This window comes from Paramisgurnus dabryanus, chromosome 14 (genome assembly GCF_030506205.2).
Source record: "Paramisgurnus dabryanus chromosome 14, PD_genome_1.1, whole genome shotgun sequence".
Classification (NCBI taxonomy): Eukaryota; Metazoa; Chordata; class Actinopteri; order Cypriniformes; family Cobitidae; genus Paramisgurnus; species Paramisgurnus dabryanus.
Window position 1 is genome coordinate 29976385 of NC_133350.1, and position 18672 is coordinate 29995056.

General features: G+C 36.2%; 1 protein-coding gene across 7 annotated transcripts; it reads left to right on the top strand.

Annotated features, from left to right (window-relative positions):
• The first annotated feature begins 495 nt into the window (after window positions 1-495).
• Window positions 496-15011, top strand: arfgap1 (ADP-ribosylation factor GTPase activating protein 1). Of its 7 annotated transcripts, XM_065241967.1 has the most exons (14): window positions 496-763; window positions 1137-1199; window positions 3041-3150; window positions 5262-5433; window positions 5540-5640; window positions 5741-5830; window positions 6586-6697; window positions 6841-6897; window positions 9061-9093; window positions 9235-9264; window positions 9584-9640; window positions 12677-12736; window positions 13608-13684; window positions 13937-15011. In XM_065241967.1, exons 2-14 carry the CDS (start codon window positions 1140-1142, stop codon window positions 14244-14246), a joined length of 1269 nt encoding a protein of 422 aa, XP_065098039.1. In that variant the 5' UTR covers window positions 496-763; window positions 1137-1139; the 3' UTR covers window positions 14247-15011. The 7 variants fall into 7 exon arrangements, with proteins under 7 accessions (XP_065098039.1, XP_065098041.1, XP_065098042.1 ...); XM_065241969.1 differs by lacking the exon at window positions 12677-12736; XM_065241970.1 differs by lacking the exon at window positions 12677-12736 and having other exon boundaries at window positions 13614-13684.
• Window positions 15012-18672: the final 3661 nt, after the last annotated feature.

Here is an 18672-nt window from a genome sequence, read left to right on the forward strand (position 1 = left end):
ACTGAAACCCCACGGCACGCCACTGCGTATATATGTATCTGGCAACTTTATTTTTGGCCATCTGCTAACGTCTTCTATCCACTCCCCTATAGTACAAGGATCTGGTAGCTGTGTTGAAAATGTTCATAAAGTCAACTTTTTTAAAATAACTTACTGTTTGTGTTGCTTCACTTTTGATTCTTACGATACTTCCGTTGCCTAAATGCGCGCGCATACGCTGCCACGTCATCATTGTGTACAAACAGTAAAAGGGTCTATTGTAATAATCCATAGTCCTTACAATGTTACAAAGTCCTTTAAGTGTTTTTTTTTTAATCTTAATTTCAATCATAAAATGGGTACTATTGGGGTTATCTGAAACTACTTACAATACATACAATAATAGGACTTTAAATTAAAGTATGCAAGTTATTTTCCCCATAAAAAACGTTTTGTGCCTAATGGCCTTCCGTACAGGCCTCATACTCGTGACGTCGAGTTGACGATGCGGCAGCAGTGACGTAGAGCGGATGTCCCAGAATGCCGCTGTGTGCCAGCGCAGCAGTGATCAATGATCAGTAGCTACATGAAATTTCGCTCAATAATCAACGATTAACGAGACCGATAAACCGATGAGTTAGTTACAGAGTAGATATTTGTTTGCGACATAAGGATTCAATGTTGAACACGTCATCAGTCAGTGTGTTGTGTAAATGAAATCCGTGTAGAGATCAGCGTCATCATAATCATCTTTATTACTAATATAACTGATTAAACACATAAGGTAAGAGACTGACATCATTACACACATCTTATTTAATCATATGAATAAGACTATATAATTTAACGTGAATCTGATCGTTGTGTGAAAAGTCCTCCTCGTTCCCATCTCTTCTGTCTTATTCACTCATTCATTAACTCATATGTGTTGATATGAGCGGCAGTACATCCAGAAGATTAACGTTATATAAAATAATAATAATGTCAATACACATATCATATCATATAATACAATACAATACACATAAGTGTCGTGATATTCCTCGAAGTGTACCATAGTAACGCGATGTATCGTGGTGTTTTCACTTTGCTGTGATAGAGTTTCTATAGTTGTGTGTAATTGAATGTGACATTATGATATGATTTGTCTTTTAAAGTAAATGGCTAGTCCACGAACAAGACGAGTACTGAAGGAGGTCAGGACAGACGATGAAAACAATGTAAGTGGTTTTCTCTCTCTCTCTCTCTCTCTCTCTCTCTCTCTCTCATAATTTTTTAAAAAATGAATGTGCCCTCATCATCTTTAATCAAAAACGAGAACGAGTCCTCACCTTCAAAAGATGCACCTTTCAAATTATCCAGATTTCGAATTGACGGATTACCTTGACGGATGCTGTGTGTTTAGTGAGAAATAAAATAAAAGTCTGTTAACATCTGAGCATTAGCTTACTGTAGGTCTGTGGGGATTTTGTCAGATGGTGTCACAGTTATAGGTCAGGATTTTTTCGGTTCACTGGAAGTGACCGCTGATTGACCACAAAAAATGTAAATGATAACAACATTATTAGAGTTTCAGCTGTATTAAAATACAGTATGTGACAATTCAGAGAGTGGAAGTGAAACTGACCTGAAGTGTCTTGTGCTACAGTGATGACGTATTATTGTAACCAACCCGGAAGTTAGTGGGACACTGGTTCCCTTGTCAAAAAGCCCATTCATTTTTTTTACATAGGCTTTTGGATTATCTAAAAAAATAAGCTATGACTGTGTTTAACACAAGTTTATGACACTTTATTATGTCCAACAAGATAATTTTAAAATTAAAGAGAAAATTAACAGCTAACCAGAAACAAACTTAACCCTGATCTCTCCACTTCAACGTCATCACCACCAAGCTTCTGACAGCTCTTTCAAACTTCATTCAACTAATTTAAACATGTTTCCCGATCATGAAATACTCTGTGGATGAATGTTTGTTGGGAAATGTGCCCATGTTGTGATGTTTTTTAAATCTTCATGCGTGATGACTTTAAAAGTCTGTAAAGCTTTTAAAAGTTGCATATGGGGGTGTTATTGGTGTGTTTTATGTTGTAGAATAAAACGTGAAAATATGTTGGGCTAATGTTAACTTAAGATCTTATTTAAAACTCCGTTTAAAAAAACATTGACTTTTGAAAGTGCTAAAATTGTAACTTGCTTCTGGGGTTTGTCTACAAAAATACATCATCCATGCACAGATTATTTGTGCTGTGCAAATTAAACAAAAAACAAAGCAACGCAACGATTATTAAAAAACTTTTTCAGCAAGCAGATAGTGTGTGGGAATTGCCCTTTGTGTGCTGTGCAAATTAAACAAACATTTCAATGTAAATTTCACCAAAAAATGCTATTCTGCGTGTTTATTCCCTTTTTAAAATGTCTCTTACCTCAGCTAGACTTAATGGGATTAATACACACATTCAGATGACCAATGAATGCTCATTACATATACTCTAAATGAATTTGATCTCATGATCAGACACGACACGATTTTTTTGACACATAAGCAGTACTATTTCAAATATTATATAGATTTTCTGCTTCATTGGAATTTCTTTAAAGATGCATATTTAGGCTGTTGTCATTTCAACTTCTTCCTCACCCATCGTTTTGAGGCAATGTCTTATGGGAAATTAACCTTAGTTAGGACTCACAATGTCAATGCCTTCTTGATATCAAGAACACATCCGGGTACCTTCATGGGTTCTCTGTTCTTGAGTACTGAACCAGACTTTGACAGTTGATGATGACGTAGAGAGAGGACACGAAGAGTGCATATTGAGATATGGCCACTGTTTATCTCATTACATCACACATAAACATTATTTGTGAGTCCTGTCAGATCAAACCTTTCAACAGTAAGAAGGTGAAGACGGTAGCTGCGTCACAATGTTAAAGCAGTGTCCACTGAAAAATCCTATAAAATGTGTCCTTAGTTCTGGTTGTTGTTGTTGAGCGAACTCTAGCCGTACAAGTGACAGATTTTGTTGACCTTTAATATGTGATGATGTGTTTGTTTCAGGTGTGTTTTGAGTGTGGTGCGTTTAACCCGCAGTGGGTGAGCGTGACCTATGGTATCTGGATCTGTTTGGAGTGTTCGGGCAAACACAGAGGCCTTGGCGTCCACCTCAGGTAACAAATAATAATTTCTGTAAAACACCACATGTTAAAGGGTTAAAAAAAATCAAATTTCAATAACTTTTACAAATGTAGTGATGAGATGAGATCTGATAAACATCCAACTAGGGCTGAGCTGATAGACACAATAGCCTATTATAGTTAAACATATGGCCGATATTGGGCCTTCATAACGATAGTTGGCATCTTTGCCCAATTATAGTTTCAAATCATTATTTTTATCATCAACATTAACAAATAACCAACACTTGATACCAACACACATTTTGTGCTTTTCCTCATTAGAGGGTTTGTGGACTGCGTTTTGCGTAAGAGAGCTTGTAATGTGCGTGTGTCAGACTCTTCATCGCCCCTAAGCTTGTAATACTTGCTTATTTCAGAGCGCCTGGGCATCAATAACGCGCTTGGATTAATGGCATTTATTTTAGTTTTAAAGGCGGACCTGTTTTTCCTGTGTTTTTAAAGCTTTGATTGGGAAAAAATTTGCATTATTTTTTTTGTTTTCCAATTGAACTCCAATATTGACGTCATTCATCCGGGAAGTAGAGGGCTGTAGTCCAAACCGGCCGTTCGCTGTAGGCTTTAAAAAGTGAGTTCTGATAAAGAAAATATTTTGCCTGGCACTGAATTTTGAGCTTAATAATTGGCAGGTATTTTATGTTTTAACAGCAACCTTACAAACTAACTAAAGTTTAAAAAAAAGTGGATCAGGAAAAACCTTTTAAGAAGGTTGAGGTCATGACAGTGTTGTTAGCTGCTTGTGTTTTTGTCCAACAATCTAGTGGCTTGTCATCAATTTGTAAAAAAACAACAAATAAATAAATGAGTGAACTGTATACTATTGTGCTTCAGCGATTTCACAGGCTGACAATCTCACCATGGGGCATATAATGCAACACTACATACATCTTATTTTTATTAAAAAACAGATAGCATATTATGATGTTTCAAATCTAGTAAATTGTTAATGTCACTCCACTGCCCATTTGAACTTTTTTTGTGTGGTTAAACACTTGGGATTTCATTGCAGCTTTGACTTCAGTTTATAAAGATCTCAAATGTGATGAAGGTTTCAGTCAGTAATTATTATTCCACATCTGGTTATTCTGGTTGGTCTTTTATTCACTTCTGTTTTGTTTATATCGTTGTACGATATGCCAATTGGTTGTTTTAATATTTGTCCCGCCCCTTCTTTACTGTGATTGGACAGCTGAGTGAAAAGTGACATTGACAATCTGAGTGTTTCACCCAAAGTTTTCAATTCTGGGCAGCAGCTGGCGTTTTTTTTAAAGCTTTGGAAACAATTGAAAACGTATGCCGGGTGCCGGAAAAACACCATGATGTACACCCCCCCTCACGGAACATTCACACTGGATGGAAGCGTTAACGTCAAACGGAAGGCTTGTTTGAAGCGTGGCCAACAGCCAATCACAGTGACCGCAACACATGCTCTAGTCTTCCATAAACATTGCTATTTGCATAAGACGATCTGATTGGCTGACGCACACGTCGCCACTTGAAAAATTGAGAAATGTTCAACTTCTGCCGCAAACAACGGCACTGACGCAGTGCCGACGGATCCACAATTCAGTTCGGCAACGCATAACGTCACCTATTAAAAGTGAATGCGAAGCGTTAACGCTTACGCCCCATGTGAATGTACTATTAGAGCACTAGGTCTCAAACGGTGTATTCCTTCACGCCCCCCCCCCCCCAAAGAAAATTTATGACAAAAAAACTGTTCTAAAACTCAACTTTTAATTAAACAAAACATATTGAATGATACAAAGTAGTGCTGTTGGTTAGTAGCCGTATTTTTTTGAGGTTTAATTACACAGAATTCATGATAATTTAATTTATTTTATAAAATGTCGTAAAACTGGGGCCCCCCTGGCCCCATCTCGCGGCCCCCAGTTTGAGAACCACTGCATTAGAGCATACACACACTGTCTGAATCACATCTGAGCAAGTTTTTCAATGGACATTTAAAACTAATGGCTGTAACGCTAACCTGCCATTATTCAATTCAATATCAATGCTATTCAATATCTGATTTTGAAGATTTTCTGAAAAAAGTCATCATCCTTTATGAATTGTGTCCATAGCTTTGTACGATCTGTTTCGATGGACAAGTGGAAGGACATCGAGCTGGAGAAGATGAAAGCTGGAGGAAACAGAAAGTTTCGTATGTTTCTAGAGCTGCAGGACGACTACGATGCCAACTGGAGCTTACAGGAGAAATACAACAGCAAAGCTGCAGCACTTTTCAGAGACAAGGTGAGCGACAGCACAAATCTGTATGGACATTGTCAGTGCATATTAATGAATAAATACACGTGAATCTGGTTTTAAAGGGTCAGGTTTTTTGTGCTGTGTGTTAAAGGTAGCGACTCTCGCTGAAGGAAAGGAGTGGTCCATAGAGAATTCACCTGCTCGAGATTGGACACCACCTCAAGCCAAGACAGGCTTAAGCTCCGCCCACCGGTACAGGACGCTACAAGAGATCTGTGGATGTATTGATATGTTTCTCATCGAGTTCATCAGTGTTGATATGAAGTGTATGTCTGTGTCACTTTCATTGCAGGTCCGGTACGGGTGGGGGCCAGAATTATTCTCGCCCATCTGATAAGGCGTTTGAGGACTGGCTGTCAGATGATGTCAACTCTTATCAAAAGTACGTTTGTTTCGACTTTGCTTTGCAATGAAAGATTTCTTTCAGACAGAGCTCAGCGCTAAGGATTTCTTTGCAGGCCCGGTCAGATTCAGATTTTTACTGTGTCCATTACAAAAACAGCACTAAAATAAAACAGGCCTGATTATTGTTTTGATTGCATTGGTATAAAACAATCTTAATATATGACACCAAAAACTACTAGCCTAGCTCAAAAACAATTTTAAATGTTCTTTAAGACAAGTAAATAGTCAGTAATAAAATAAGAACAAATATTTAAATAATGAGAAATAGTTTTCACTGTATAGATGGTTTCATCGGACGCACGTGATACACGTCTGGATCCGAACCTTACTTCCGGTTTCGTTTTTTTAATGGTCTGACTAGTTGCTAAACTGATCTCTTAAACAAATGCCTCGTCGAAAATAACAAATGTTTTGGTTTCCTAGGTAATGTGTTGTTTTGTTTGCTTGTTATATAAATAAACTATGTTTAAAGAATTTGTTGTTATTTATTATTAGCGGAGTTTACCGGAAGTTACGTGCGGACCGTAATATAGATAAAAAACTGAATTAGCCAAGAAGTTTAACCTACACAAGTTTATAAGGTTTATGTGGAATACGATCACTTAAAACATAACTGACAATTTTACGAGGAAAATTGCGGCACATTGAAGTGATTTTATTTAAATATATCCATTCAAGCACAAGAAAAGTTTACTTTGAAGACATTTAATTGAATGTTTGGTGTGATTTCAGTGCTGGAGGTTCTGGGGAGCAGGAGAATCGATATGTAGGTTTTGGTAACACTCCAAACCCTCCCAAGAAAGATGAAGACTTCATTAACAATGCCATGTCCTCCATCTACTCGGTAATAATAATAATACTGAATCATGTATATAAAATCATAAATCATCTTTGGTCCTGTGTGAATATTTTGTTAGGATGACCTGTGGTTTTATATCACCACACTTCTGAGGTTGTTGTGTGCCGTGTTTTTCTCTTGTCTTTAAGGGTTGGAGCAGTTTCACTGTTGGCGCCAGTAAATTTGCATCTGTTGCTAAAGACAGTGTGAGTATTTGAACATTTATTTTCCTCCACGTCTTTTAAAATCTTGAAGATTTCCGTCGCTTAGGAGCATCTGAATGATGATCAATCAATGCCCACCTTAAATAGAGAAACATCTGGGTTATGTCTGAAATACCCTTATATATTTGAGGAGACAGCCATGTTGTAGTTGTGTCTGGAAAATCTAGTGGACATTACAGAGCTACAGTGGTCATTCAATCCCATAATGCAGTGCAATGCATGTGTTGTATCTAGCTCCTTCCCATCGACTGTGATTCTCACATCTAAACACAAGATGGCAGCCGCAGCTCTTCCAGTACACTCAATGTCTGAATTTACTCACATCATTATCATTCACACTTTTAAGTGGATTAATGTAAGGAATAGTGAATGAGGGGTATAGGGAGTTATTTTGGACACAGTCTGTGGTGTAAATCACTACACAGCACGTAAAGTTAACACTATTGATAAATCAAAAGCATCATTCTGCCTGACTATAAAGCCTAATTGCTAGTTAGTCAGACTAGTTTTTAAGACACAATCTTAACTATGTTTATGCAACTGTTTGCAGCAGGAAACAGGATTGTCTCGTGTTTGATAAATAACAACATGAGGATTCACACATTGTTACAATACTTTGTTTAGCCAATAGAATTTATTGACCAAAAGTCTTACTATTGGTTAACCGGTTTGTAGTTTATTATGTTTATCTCTACAGTCAATATCAAAGATATCAAGATGATATTTTCACACAATGTTCTTTACAAAATGTAGGATGATTTTATGTAGAAAACACTAAATCACAAAATAAAGACTTAAGCTAAGGTTTCACAGACTGAGTTGCAAAGAACTAAATGAAGATTAATATACTTTCAATTCGCACACAATATCTGTATATGACACAGAATAGCTTTAACAGGTGATGATAAAGATTATTAGGCAAGGGACTGATCAGTAAATAATAAAACACGGGTGTGCATTATAAAAATGTGTAAGGAACTGTAGCTACGTTCCAGAAGTAACTGAAAGACTACAAGTTAGCCATTCACTGTATAGTCCATGAAAAGAGATTTATGTCCATAACTGCGTGGATTTGGGATTTTTTTTTTGCAGATAATTTCCATGTAATAACATCTACAGTATATTACACACAAAAGGGAAGCTTTCTACACACGTAAACATGAGAATCGTAGTATTTTCTTAGTCTGTTTTAAAATTACATTGTGGAATTGTGGGTATTAGAGGTTGGAATCGTTTGGACCCTCATGATTCAAGTCAGAATCAATTGCTAATTAGCATATTTTAGGTTCCAATAGCGTCACTTGTTATTTGTAAACTAACTTTTAACAATTGATCATTTAGGCATTTAGCAGACACATTTATCCAAAGCGACTTACAAAGATAAGGAAACAATCAAGCGATTTGTCATAAGGAGGCAATAATACAAGAGGTGCTTAAGTTTTCACCATTCTGACACAATACCTGTTGAGAGAGAGAAAGAGAGTTATATATAATATAACATTAGATTTGGAAAAGATGAGATTTTAGTTGTTTTTTGAATGTAGTGAGAGATGTGGCTGATTGGACTCCTATAGGAAGCAACGAGTAGTGAAGGAAAATGAGCAGGAATGTGATTTATCTGAAAACCTCTTAAACATGACTTTCTCCAGCTTTTGCATGGCCATGACTAACCACTTTTAAAGTGTTTCTAAAGGTTTTTTTCTGTGGGTTAAATGATTTTGTTCATTAGTTGTTGTTGTTATTTGTGCTGTGAATAGTCATTGGGATGCTTTTGGACTAGTTTTGAATGACTTTTGGGGTGGTTTTGTCACGTTGATGTGGCAAAACTGGTTGTGTGCTTGCACAGACGTTTGATTCTGAATATTTAAAATGTACATGTAAATAAACATGTATCAGATGTCCGAACTGAATCAGATAGCAATGTTTAGAGTACATATATAAACTATACTGTTATCTAAAAACTGGTGCATGCAAACACTGACCATTGACCTGAATCAGTCAGCCTGTTGAAAATGAATAAATGACAAAGTAAAACACACACACACAAACACTCTACAGGTGTATGCAGATGTGTTTATACCACAGACCCATTTATTTCATATAATGTGATATTGTGCTGACTTTTGTGCTTCTCTTATTTAACAGACCTCAAAACTGGCCAACCAAGCGACCCTGAAGGTACGTGTCATATTTAACAGAGCTGTAGGACTTTCAGTGTGATCAGATGTAATGTTGAATCAGATGTACACTGCATAGTCCTGATAGTTGAAGTGTGTGTTATATATCCTGCTTTACTTTTCTGACTGCTGCGGATGATAGTTACGAGGTTATAAGCCTCCCCCTGAGCCGGTAACCCTAATGCACGCTTCTTTCTGTGTGTTTCTCTCATCTCTCATACCGTTACTAACACGTACCCATGCTTTGCAGTCTTTTTCCTAAATGCATGTCAAAGGTTTACTGGTTACCCATAATTTTTTTTCACTGTGCTCCAACTCACAGGAGTTCATCTCATTCCAAACACCTTTTAAAGACAAACACATTTTAAACCAGTAGAGTCGCCTAATAACACAAGACCTCTCATAGTTCTGACAATCCAAAACGTCCTCTCTTTCTCTCTCGATCCCCCTCTCTCTCTCACTTCCTCTTTCTCTCTATCTCTTTCTCTCAGGCTACAGAATTGGGTCAAACCCTTAATGAGTCTGTTATCAAGCCCACACAGGAGAAGGTAATATGATCAGATCTGCTGTTTGTGAAGGTTTGATGAGATGTATAGTGATGTATGGCTACAGCCCCTGATATACTTCAGAACGAACTGATGTGATGTCATTTTGATTAAATTGTGTAATGGCTGTGTAACGTGTGGGTGTGTTGTCCGCCTGGTTTAAATTGGGAATATTGTCTTGTTCATGTCATTTCACAGAGAGGACACACAGGAAAATTGTTGCTCTTGTCTCTCGTGTTGTGTGACCCCCCCCTTCAGACGTTTATTTCGCCGTTTATTTTATCATTCAATTTGTTGAATATGTTGTAGAGGACACATGCACACTAACTATTTACATACTCAATCTAAACCCCGCCTCCAGAAACAAAGGGTGGTTGAGATGTTTAAGTGGGGTATAAGCACACAGCCATTCAGGACTTCTTTCTGCCCTTAAGTGCCCTTAAGTTCATTCTTCATCTGAAGTATATCAGGGCCTTTAGTCATCATCAGATGTACAGTATAATCAGGGCTTGACATTAACTTTGTGCTCACCACAAGTCACCTTGACAAACACTTTAAATTAATAAACAACAGCAGTAAACACTACTCCATTAAGACATTACATGAATTTTTCTCTTAACTTGTTTATGCAGGTTGTATTTTATGAGCTTGATGATGTTTTCTGTTAAAAGTTTTCTGTTAAGACTTCATTTAACCCTTGTGCTTTGTTCAAATTCACTGCCCTTTCGTGTTGTTTGGGATGAAAACATTCCCAAAATTAAACTGCTGTAACAATGTATCATATAAATATAATCTCTTTCTCACACACACCCCCACACACACTTTGGCCTATGTGGTTTATGGAAATGCAATGCATTATACTGTACGAACTACTGTACCCCTAACTTACCCCAGTCCCTAACCCTAACCATCACAAAAACCTATTGGTCTTAATCTATGAAAAACTATTTAGTATGTTAAGACGTTCAGTTACGGGTACACTATGGGGATGCTTCCTTATAGTATAATAAACATGTTATTATACACTATTCATGTCCCTGTAAACAATATATACCCCCCCCCCCACACACACACAATTATAAGCTGTTATACTCCATATAACTCCATGTACAAGCTAGAAACTAAGTTTTGTTTTTGCACAGGCCTATCTAAAGGGTTAAAGGTGCCACCTGGTGATCCAGAGTAAAAATGACACATTTAACTTCTTTGCAACAGGAAAAACCACCAGCAATCAAGAATGCGTGATTATATGGTGTCATCATGACTTGCAATCAAAAAATGTCATTATAATGGAAGTCAATGAACAGTAAATGAGGGTGAAAAAAATCTAATCTGATGTCGCACAAAAACTAACAATGAATCAAAGCCAATGTTTTTAATAATCTTTGACATGCCCAAGACTGTGAAAAAGGGAAAAAAACGCTCTGCAATCACCTTTTATATTGACAATCGGTCATTTTGTGTGATGTTTCAAATCAGTGACATCATTTATTAACTTTGCAATTAAAGAGTTAATATCCTTGAACATTTTGTAAACATTTAGAAGTTTTGATCAGTACTTAGGTTGATTAACAGATTTATGCAAAAAAATAAAATACATTTTTACAGCAGTTTAATTAAAACACGAAAGGGTAGTGCAGGGAAATGGCGCTGTTTTACTGACAAATGTCGAGAGGGGGCATTATTGATGCGGAAAATTACAAATGCACATAATGGAATTAAACCTCTTGCCTTCGGGGTTTCATTTGCCTTTCCATAAAAGTTTTTAAGGAATTTCTCTCCGCTCTTGTCCAGAGAGTGTGCACACACTTTAAAGATGCAGTGTGTAACTTTTAGGAAGATAAAAATGTAATAATGCAATATAATCTACATAACTATATTATCAATGGTGTATAAAGAGCTTACATAATGAACTGTTATGTGTTTATTACCTTACAATGAACCATTTTATCGCCATACACTGCGGGTCCCCTTACATGGAAGTCGCCATTTTGTGCCGCCATGTTTCTACAGAAGCCCTTAATGGACAAACTAGTGTAGAGTGCGTTTTGTCACTACTGTATTTTGTCTTAGACGACAACATGTTTGTCCTGTTGCAGCGATTGTAGCTTCTCTATGCGTTTCGGTGAACAGTGGACTGAGCCGTTGATCGCAATTCACCCATCTCACTGGTGGGTGCTGCTGCACCCTGCACCTACACACTGCACCTTTAAATGTCTTCAATGCAATAATGAATCTTTCTCAATGACCTCAGCGTTTCCCATACATTGATTTATTTGTTGCTGCCCGCCACAGAATCAACATTGGCCGCCATGAATACATTTTTCATGATTCCTATTTACATTTATATATATATATATATATATAGCGTGGCTCCCTCTGTCTCATTTTGCATTTTTAATGTGCGTTCCTCTGTGTACTTTCTTTGCATTGTTTATTATTTCACATGACTTTAAAAAAATATATTCAACCGGCCAAAGTAGGTAGTGACTGTCTTACCCGCCACAGCTGAAATCTACTGCATTTGGCAGGTTGGCGTGTGAATGTCAAGCCCTGAGTATAATACAAACCTTTCAAACATATTTCACATTTTACCCTGAAAATTGTCATCTTTTAATCATATAAGAGTTTATTTCACAAGAAGTTATTTCACATGAGAAATGTTTACAGAGACACAGAATAATAACAGAATCTCTCAAAGTAATCCATTTAAAAAGTTTACATCCACCTGATTGTTAATATTTCATAATGTTACTTGGACAACAGTGAGTGTTTGTATGTTTTGTGATAGTTGTTTATGGGTTTCTTGTTTTTCTTGAGTCATTAAACTCTTCAGTGATCTTCAGTAAAATCCTCCTGGTCCTGCAGACTCTTCTGAATATTTGCACCCCGTTCACCAGTGTCTGTATGATGTTGAGATTCATCTTTTCACATTGAAGACCCATACACAACTGTTACATCAGATACAAACATTCAGTGATGCTCATTTGATAATTGAGTGACATTAAACGCTCACTAATGATGATTTGACTCATTTAGGTGAAGGAAGGAAAGTTATTTGATGAAATGGCCGTCAGCATCACAGGTTTGGCCACAAAGGTACGAGGCAGGACGCTGCCGATGATCTCAAAGTGTCTGCAATGATCAGATTCAGTCCTGATGTTTAACACGGACATCTGAGTCAGAGGAGACGCTTTGAGAAAACTCTTGTATTTCTGTATATTACGTTGACGCTTTCTGTTTATCTGTTGTTTTTTGCTGCCGTTGTGATTACGGTGGTGAGTAAAGTCATGATTTAGGCTTAAACAATCATTATAATAAGATGTCTTGGCTCTGAATGTAAAGTTATCTCTTCATAATCATGGATTGAGGATGATTATATTAAAGATCATGTAATCTTAATGACAATAATGCATGACTATTGTGTCAAATGATCAGTCTGTAGACGGTTTCAGCAGTAACAACATAAACAAGCGGCTTTTGTGGACTAAACGCAATTCCCGGAAGACTTCCACACAGAACAATAACAACAAAGATTTTTTAAAGTAGTTTATTTGTTGATCAAATGGGAAATAAATGACAAGTGAATTACTATTGTTTATTAATCACATATAATAATGTTACTGTGTAAAATGAATGTATACAATGTTAGCTACAGGCCCTTAAATTCTTGCCTGGCTGCCAAATCTCTCCATGCCCGTCATATCCCCTCGTCTTTAGCAAACAAAAAAAATGTATTTTTGACAAGGTATTTGTTTCAGAGATCAGTTTAGCCACTAACCAGACCGATGAATAAAAAGTTCAGGTGTGTAACCGCAACAACGCATGTGAAACCGTCTGATGAAACCGTCTATAAGATCTGAATGTGTAGTTGTGTTGTAGTTAGTTTCTTTATGTGTAGTTATTTTTGAATAAAAAGTGTAATGGTTTATGGCAGTGGTATTGACTGAAGCTCTGTATGTTGGTTCAGGTTCAGGGTGCCGGTGTGAAGAGTTGGAGCGGTGTGACATCATTCTTCAATGGGAAACAGGATGACGCCGATGACGGGTAAATACATTCTTTCCATTTTTCTTTGCTTAATGTGAACTTCTCATGTGTTGTCTGAAGTACCAGCTGTTCGATACAAAAAATAAAATAAAAGTCATCAGTACCTGATTTTCATTAGTAGCAGAAAACTGATTCTACTAAGACGATTCTACTAAGACGTGCTGTCAAAGTCATACGTGCTGCATGTGTTACTTCTGCTGGATTTTGCCATTTAATTTTATTTTATTGACCAAAAGAAACTTGTTTTTTCAGGTCTGCATATCAGGAAGGTTATCAGAGCAAAGATTCATTTAGTAGTCAAGATGGCAGAGGTGCTAAGCAAGACTTCTGGGAGACTTTCGGAAGTAACACAGCTATAAAATCTCCCAGTAGCACCTCTGTGGAGAAGAACCAGAGTAGTGCAGAGAACTGGCCTTCGGATGTACGGTCTAACAACAAGAACGGTACGGCAGAGAGCTGGGACAGTTGGGAAAATGAATGGGAGACTGCTGGGGATGCCAAGAACAAGAACAAGAGTCCCTCAAAACCAGCCGAAGAGTCCTGGGATAACAGCGGTTGGTAAATGAACAAAAGCTGATGTAAATCTTGTCTAACTGTTGTGTAGTGTGTTTGTTGTTATCGGTCATTAGTAAAAGCCTCTGTATCTGTTAAAAATGAATTTCAGAAACTCTTTGAGGTTTGTTAATGCATCGACTGGATCTTCAACTTCTTTTCTTTCCCTCTTCCCTTCTGTTGAGTTTGTAAGATTTGTTGAAAACGTCAGTTTTTGATGTGTATGATGAACTTTTAAACAATTTGCAATTTGAGAAATATGTCTTGGCATCACTATTTATAGTTGCAGATTTCCTCGTCAACGTATAACATTGGTCATTTATAAGCATGAGGTATTAACTAGATTTATTTTGTGAAATTCTGTGTTGTTTTGTCTGGTGGGTTAGTTATTTGGATTCTGTCATATCTTTCCCACCATATGAACATTGATTCATTCCCAGCATACATAAATCTCTGTAAAATAATGAAGCCTATTTTGATGTCATAGGAATCAGGATTTTATCTGACTTGATTTTTTGTTATTTTTGACTTTCTCTATATACACTAAATGCACCCTTGATGGGTTTAGTCTCTCTGTATGATATTTAATATTATGGACATGTTCTGTGTCCCAGATGTGCATTATTTGTCGATCGCTTTAAAACATCATGACGTACTGACAGTCATTTCTGTGGTGCATCTGTTATAAAACCGGTGAAGCTATATAACACACATGTGATTGAACGACACCTTATTCTGCTAGTGAATGTTATAATAAAAGTGTATTATATGAGTGTATTGTGTATAGTCTTGACTTTTGCATGTTGTCTCTCTTATACATTTTTTTTTAGCATTGAGAAGATACAGTATAGCATGTATTGCTGTAATGATTTGGTGTTGGTTTGTTAACTGTCACTGTCGCACAGGTGGGACACTTGGCATTACATTTTAAAACAATAATTTCTTAGTCTTACCCAGCACTAATCTTGACAAACTATATATCGTTGGAAAGCTCTCAGATTGATATTTTCATATTATATCACCATTTTGCAAAAATAATGTTATGTACAAGTAATTTTTTAAAATATCATTGGCCAACAGGTGAGCCCAAGGTGTGTTTATTGACAGTCATTTTGTTGGTCAATGTCACTCACCCCATAATTATTATATATTCATAATTGCAATATCCTATTTTAAATCTTCAAATATCTTGACCACCTATATATCATTGGAAAGCTCTAAGAATGTAGTTTTCATATTTCAAAACAATCTTTCATTAATAATAATGCAGTGACCGTAATTTGTGATTTGTGAGTATGCAGCAAATTGTTGACACCTAGTAGCCTTGGTAAAGAACACTAAAAGTATGACAAAAACCTCATTGTTTAAAATAAACTTAAACAGCTATGCTAAGTTTATTGTCCACAACTCCAGACACTTCAGTAAAAAAAGTTTAAAGTGTCTTCTTTTAAAAGACACCAAAATTTTGCTTCTAGACCAAAGAATGCCAGAGTTATATTAATTTAAAGGTGCACACATCACTTAATAAATACAACTGTGGTGTTATAAGAATAATGGTTTAACTCATACTCGTAGTATTTCTGTCTAAACATTGTGACAATAGTGTCAGTGCTGTAAAAGTCAATTTTTAAAGAACAATGTATTACAATGCAAATTAAATACATTTCTGTAGTGCTTTTTAGAGTGGTGCATTGTAGCAAATCAGCTTTACAGTAAATGCTAGTAAACATTAGAACAAGCTATAAGGTTTATGAAATATATCTAAAGGATATATGGAATTTTTACTAAATACAAGTGCATCTCTATTACCAAATGCATAAACAAGTCTGTGTATCACATATACAAGATGGGGGTCAATAACGTATAAGGATTTTCAACAGGCCAATTTTAAAGTCCCCAAAATAATAATATGCTGCAATTGTTCAAACATTAAGATTGTTGTCTACACATACATTTATAATAACATTATTAAATTAAGTGATTTTAGAGATTTTTCATCAAGTTGAATTGGCTGTAGCCTTACAAATGTCATGTGCTGCGACCATGATTTATCTAAAACGAAATCATGTCCTTGACATGCTTAATTTTTTTTAGTTCTCAGTAATTTAAGTGTTTAAAAACAAATTTGTTTGCATTTCTTCTTATAAGCAATCATCTCATTTGTTTGTTGTGTAACTTCAGAGTTTCCAGAAGCTATACAGTTTATAAAGTTTAAAATATGAATATCTTTCTTACAAAATCATCGATTACCCACAGAAGACCTTTATAAACCCTCTGGAGCCGTTTGGATTACTTCTGTTAAGGTTAAAGCACTTTTTTAGAATTTGTATCCAGCTTAAGCATTACCTGTCTAAAAAAATTATTTTTCTTTTTGTGCATTCGTCCCTCAATTGTTCTGTTTGTTTTGTTTTAGGATTTTTTCTTCCTCCTTTCCTTGTTGTCTTTGTTCTGTAAAAAGAAAAAGCACTAAAATAAATGGTTAAAAAGCACTTTTTTAGGGTTTAAAGTCAGAAGTTGTTCCCTGATCCCAGTTTTCTACCATTATAAAGCTTGGAAGAGCAAAGTATATAACTCCAAATGTGTTCGTTTGAAAGATGATGTACATATATATCTCGGATCTCTTGAGCGTGAGTAAATCATGGAGTAATTTTGATATTTGACTGGAGTATCCCTTTAACTGAGAGCCCCAGAGTTTGTTCATATGGATCAACATTTACTGTGAGGTTGCACATAAAACATCATTATACACACAAACAAGGTGCTTATCCAACCTTTAAATACTTTTTTGAAGTATTTTAGGTTCCTAAAAGAACAATAATACAAAATATAATACAATATAAAATAATTAAAATATTGCCAAAATTAACTGAAAATAACTTTTCCTACATGCAGCACAGGTTGCTGACTGAAAGCATAATGTAAAATTGATTACGACACAGCTTAATGTTCAATAGCGATATTTTGGGGGTGGGTACATTTCTCTTGCTTGAGAGAGAATGGAGGTTGCAATGTAAAGGAATCAGGGTGGCAGGGGAAGTAACACTGAACTGGTTAAAGAAATGATTAAACACATGTAAAGGAGTAACCAGAAGATTATTTGTGATGCAGTTAAGAGTGAAGGTCTAGATGTTGTCTTTCCCTGAATGACTGGGTTTTAGTCTTTTGGGGATCAAACAACGACATAAAAGCTCCAAAGTTAACTGCTTGAGGTTTGTGTAAGGTTTGTGTAAAGTCATCCAAAATTACCAATGGAGTGCTCTCTTCAGGGAAGGTGCGATGATAATTGCATGATATATAAATATTATTTTATGCAAAGTAAAGATTAAGGACTACATTTTTAAACGCTTGAAATGAGCAAATCTGTCCCCCTGTCTCACAAATCAGAATGAAGTGTGGGTGAAAGTGAAGTTGCTGGAGAGGACTGTTGGAGTTGTACTGTTGGAACTGTTTGTGTGTTTAGTCTATTGATGGTCTATGATTGTTCTTTGACTAGTAGGAGCATTGACAAAGCCATACGGTATGACACAGTACTCATAGTGTTATTGTCTGCTTTGCAGTGGTTTTATCAACCATCTCTCTTTTGGGAACAGTGTAACAGTGGCTCAAGTGTGCGCATTCATTTTTTAAAAACTTTGTCTTCCACAATGTTCACTGGCCTCATATTGAGTGCAACAAACTCTTTTCCTCTTCAAACACTGGCAGTCTCAAATCTAGCTTTATTTGATTGAGTTTTAGAGCAGATCCAGGACTACTAGAATAACTGTCGTCAGTCTGATATTGTGGGTGGATCTTAAGAGAGAGAAACATATATTAAGTCCCAACATCGTATGATATTCAGAAAATAAAAGTGTTATTATGCAAATGAAAGCGTGAACAATGTCTTTTTTGGTTTGAAACGTACCTGTTTTAAGTGAAAGGCCATGTTTGCTGTTGTTGAGTGGTAGGATATGAGCTGTTGGCACAACTTGCATATCACTTTTTTGGATAATCTTTTACGATTTTAATGTGCATCCACACTTTAGATTATCTTATCCCAGACACTGTTAAGTTTAAATCCCTGCCGCCTAGATGCTCCTCGTTTGTCACGGATCAGGGAAAGTGAAACATAAATTTGTCACAGAAATGGTTTAATACACTTAAAAAAATTTATTGAAGGCTTATTCATTTTCACATTTTTATTTACTCTATTATCGTAATTAAAGGCTGTATATTATCTTAATATTAACGGTAAAAAACCAGTAATTCTATGTGAAATCAGACATTGAGCACCCTTATTTTGCCAAAATGGGATGATCCTTGTTTCATTACACCTTCAAAGATTCGACTGTGAGATTGGTAGTTGAATCAGGCTCCGCATTTTGAAGCATCAAATCTTTGACTATTCTGGGTCGCCCCTAATTCAAAAACTTATAAAAGTGGATTTTGCATGAAATGTG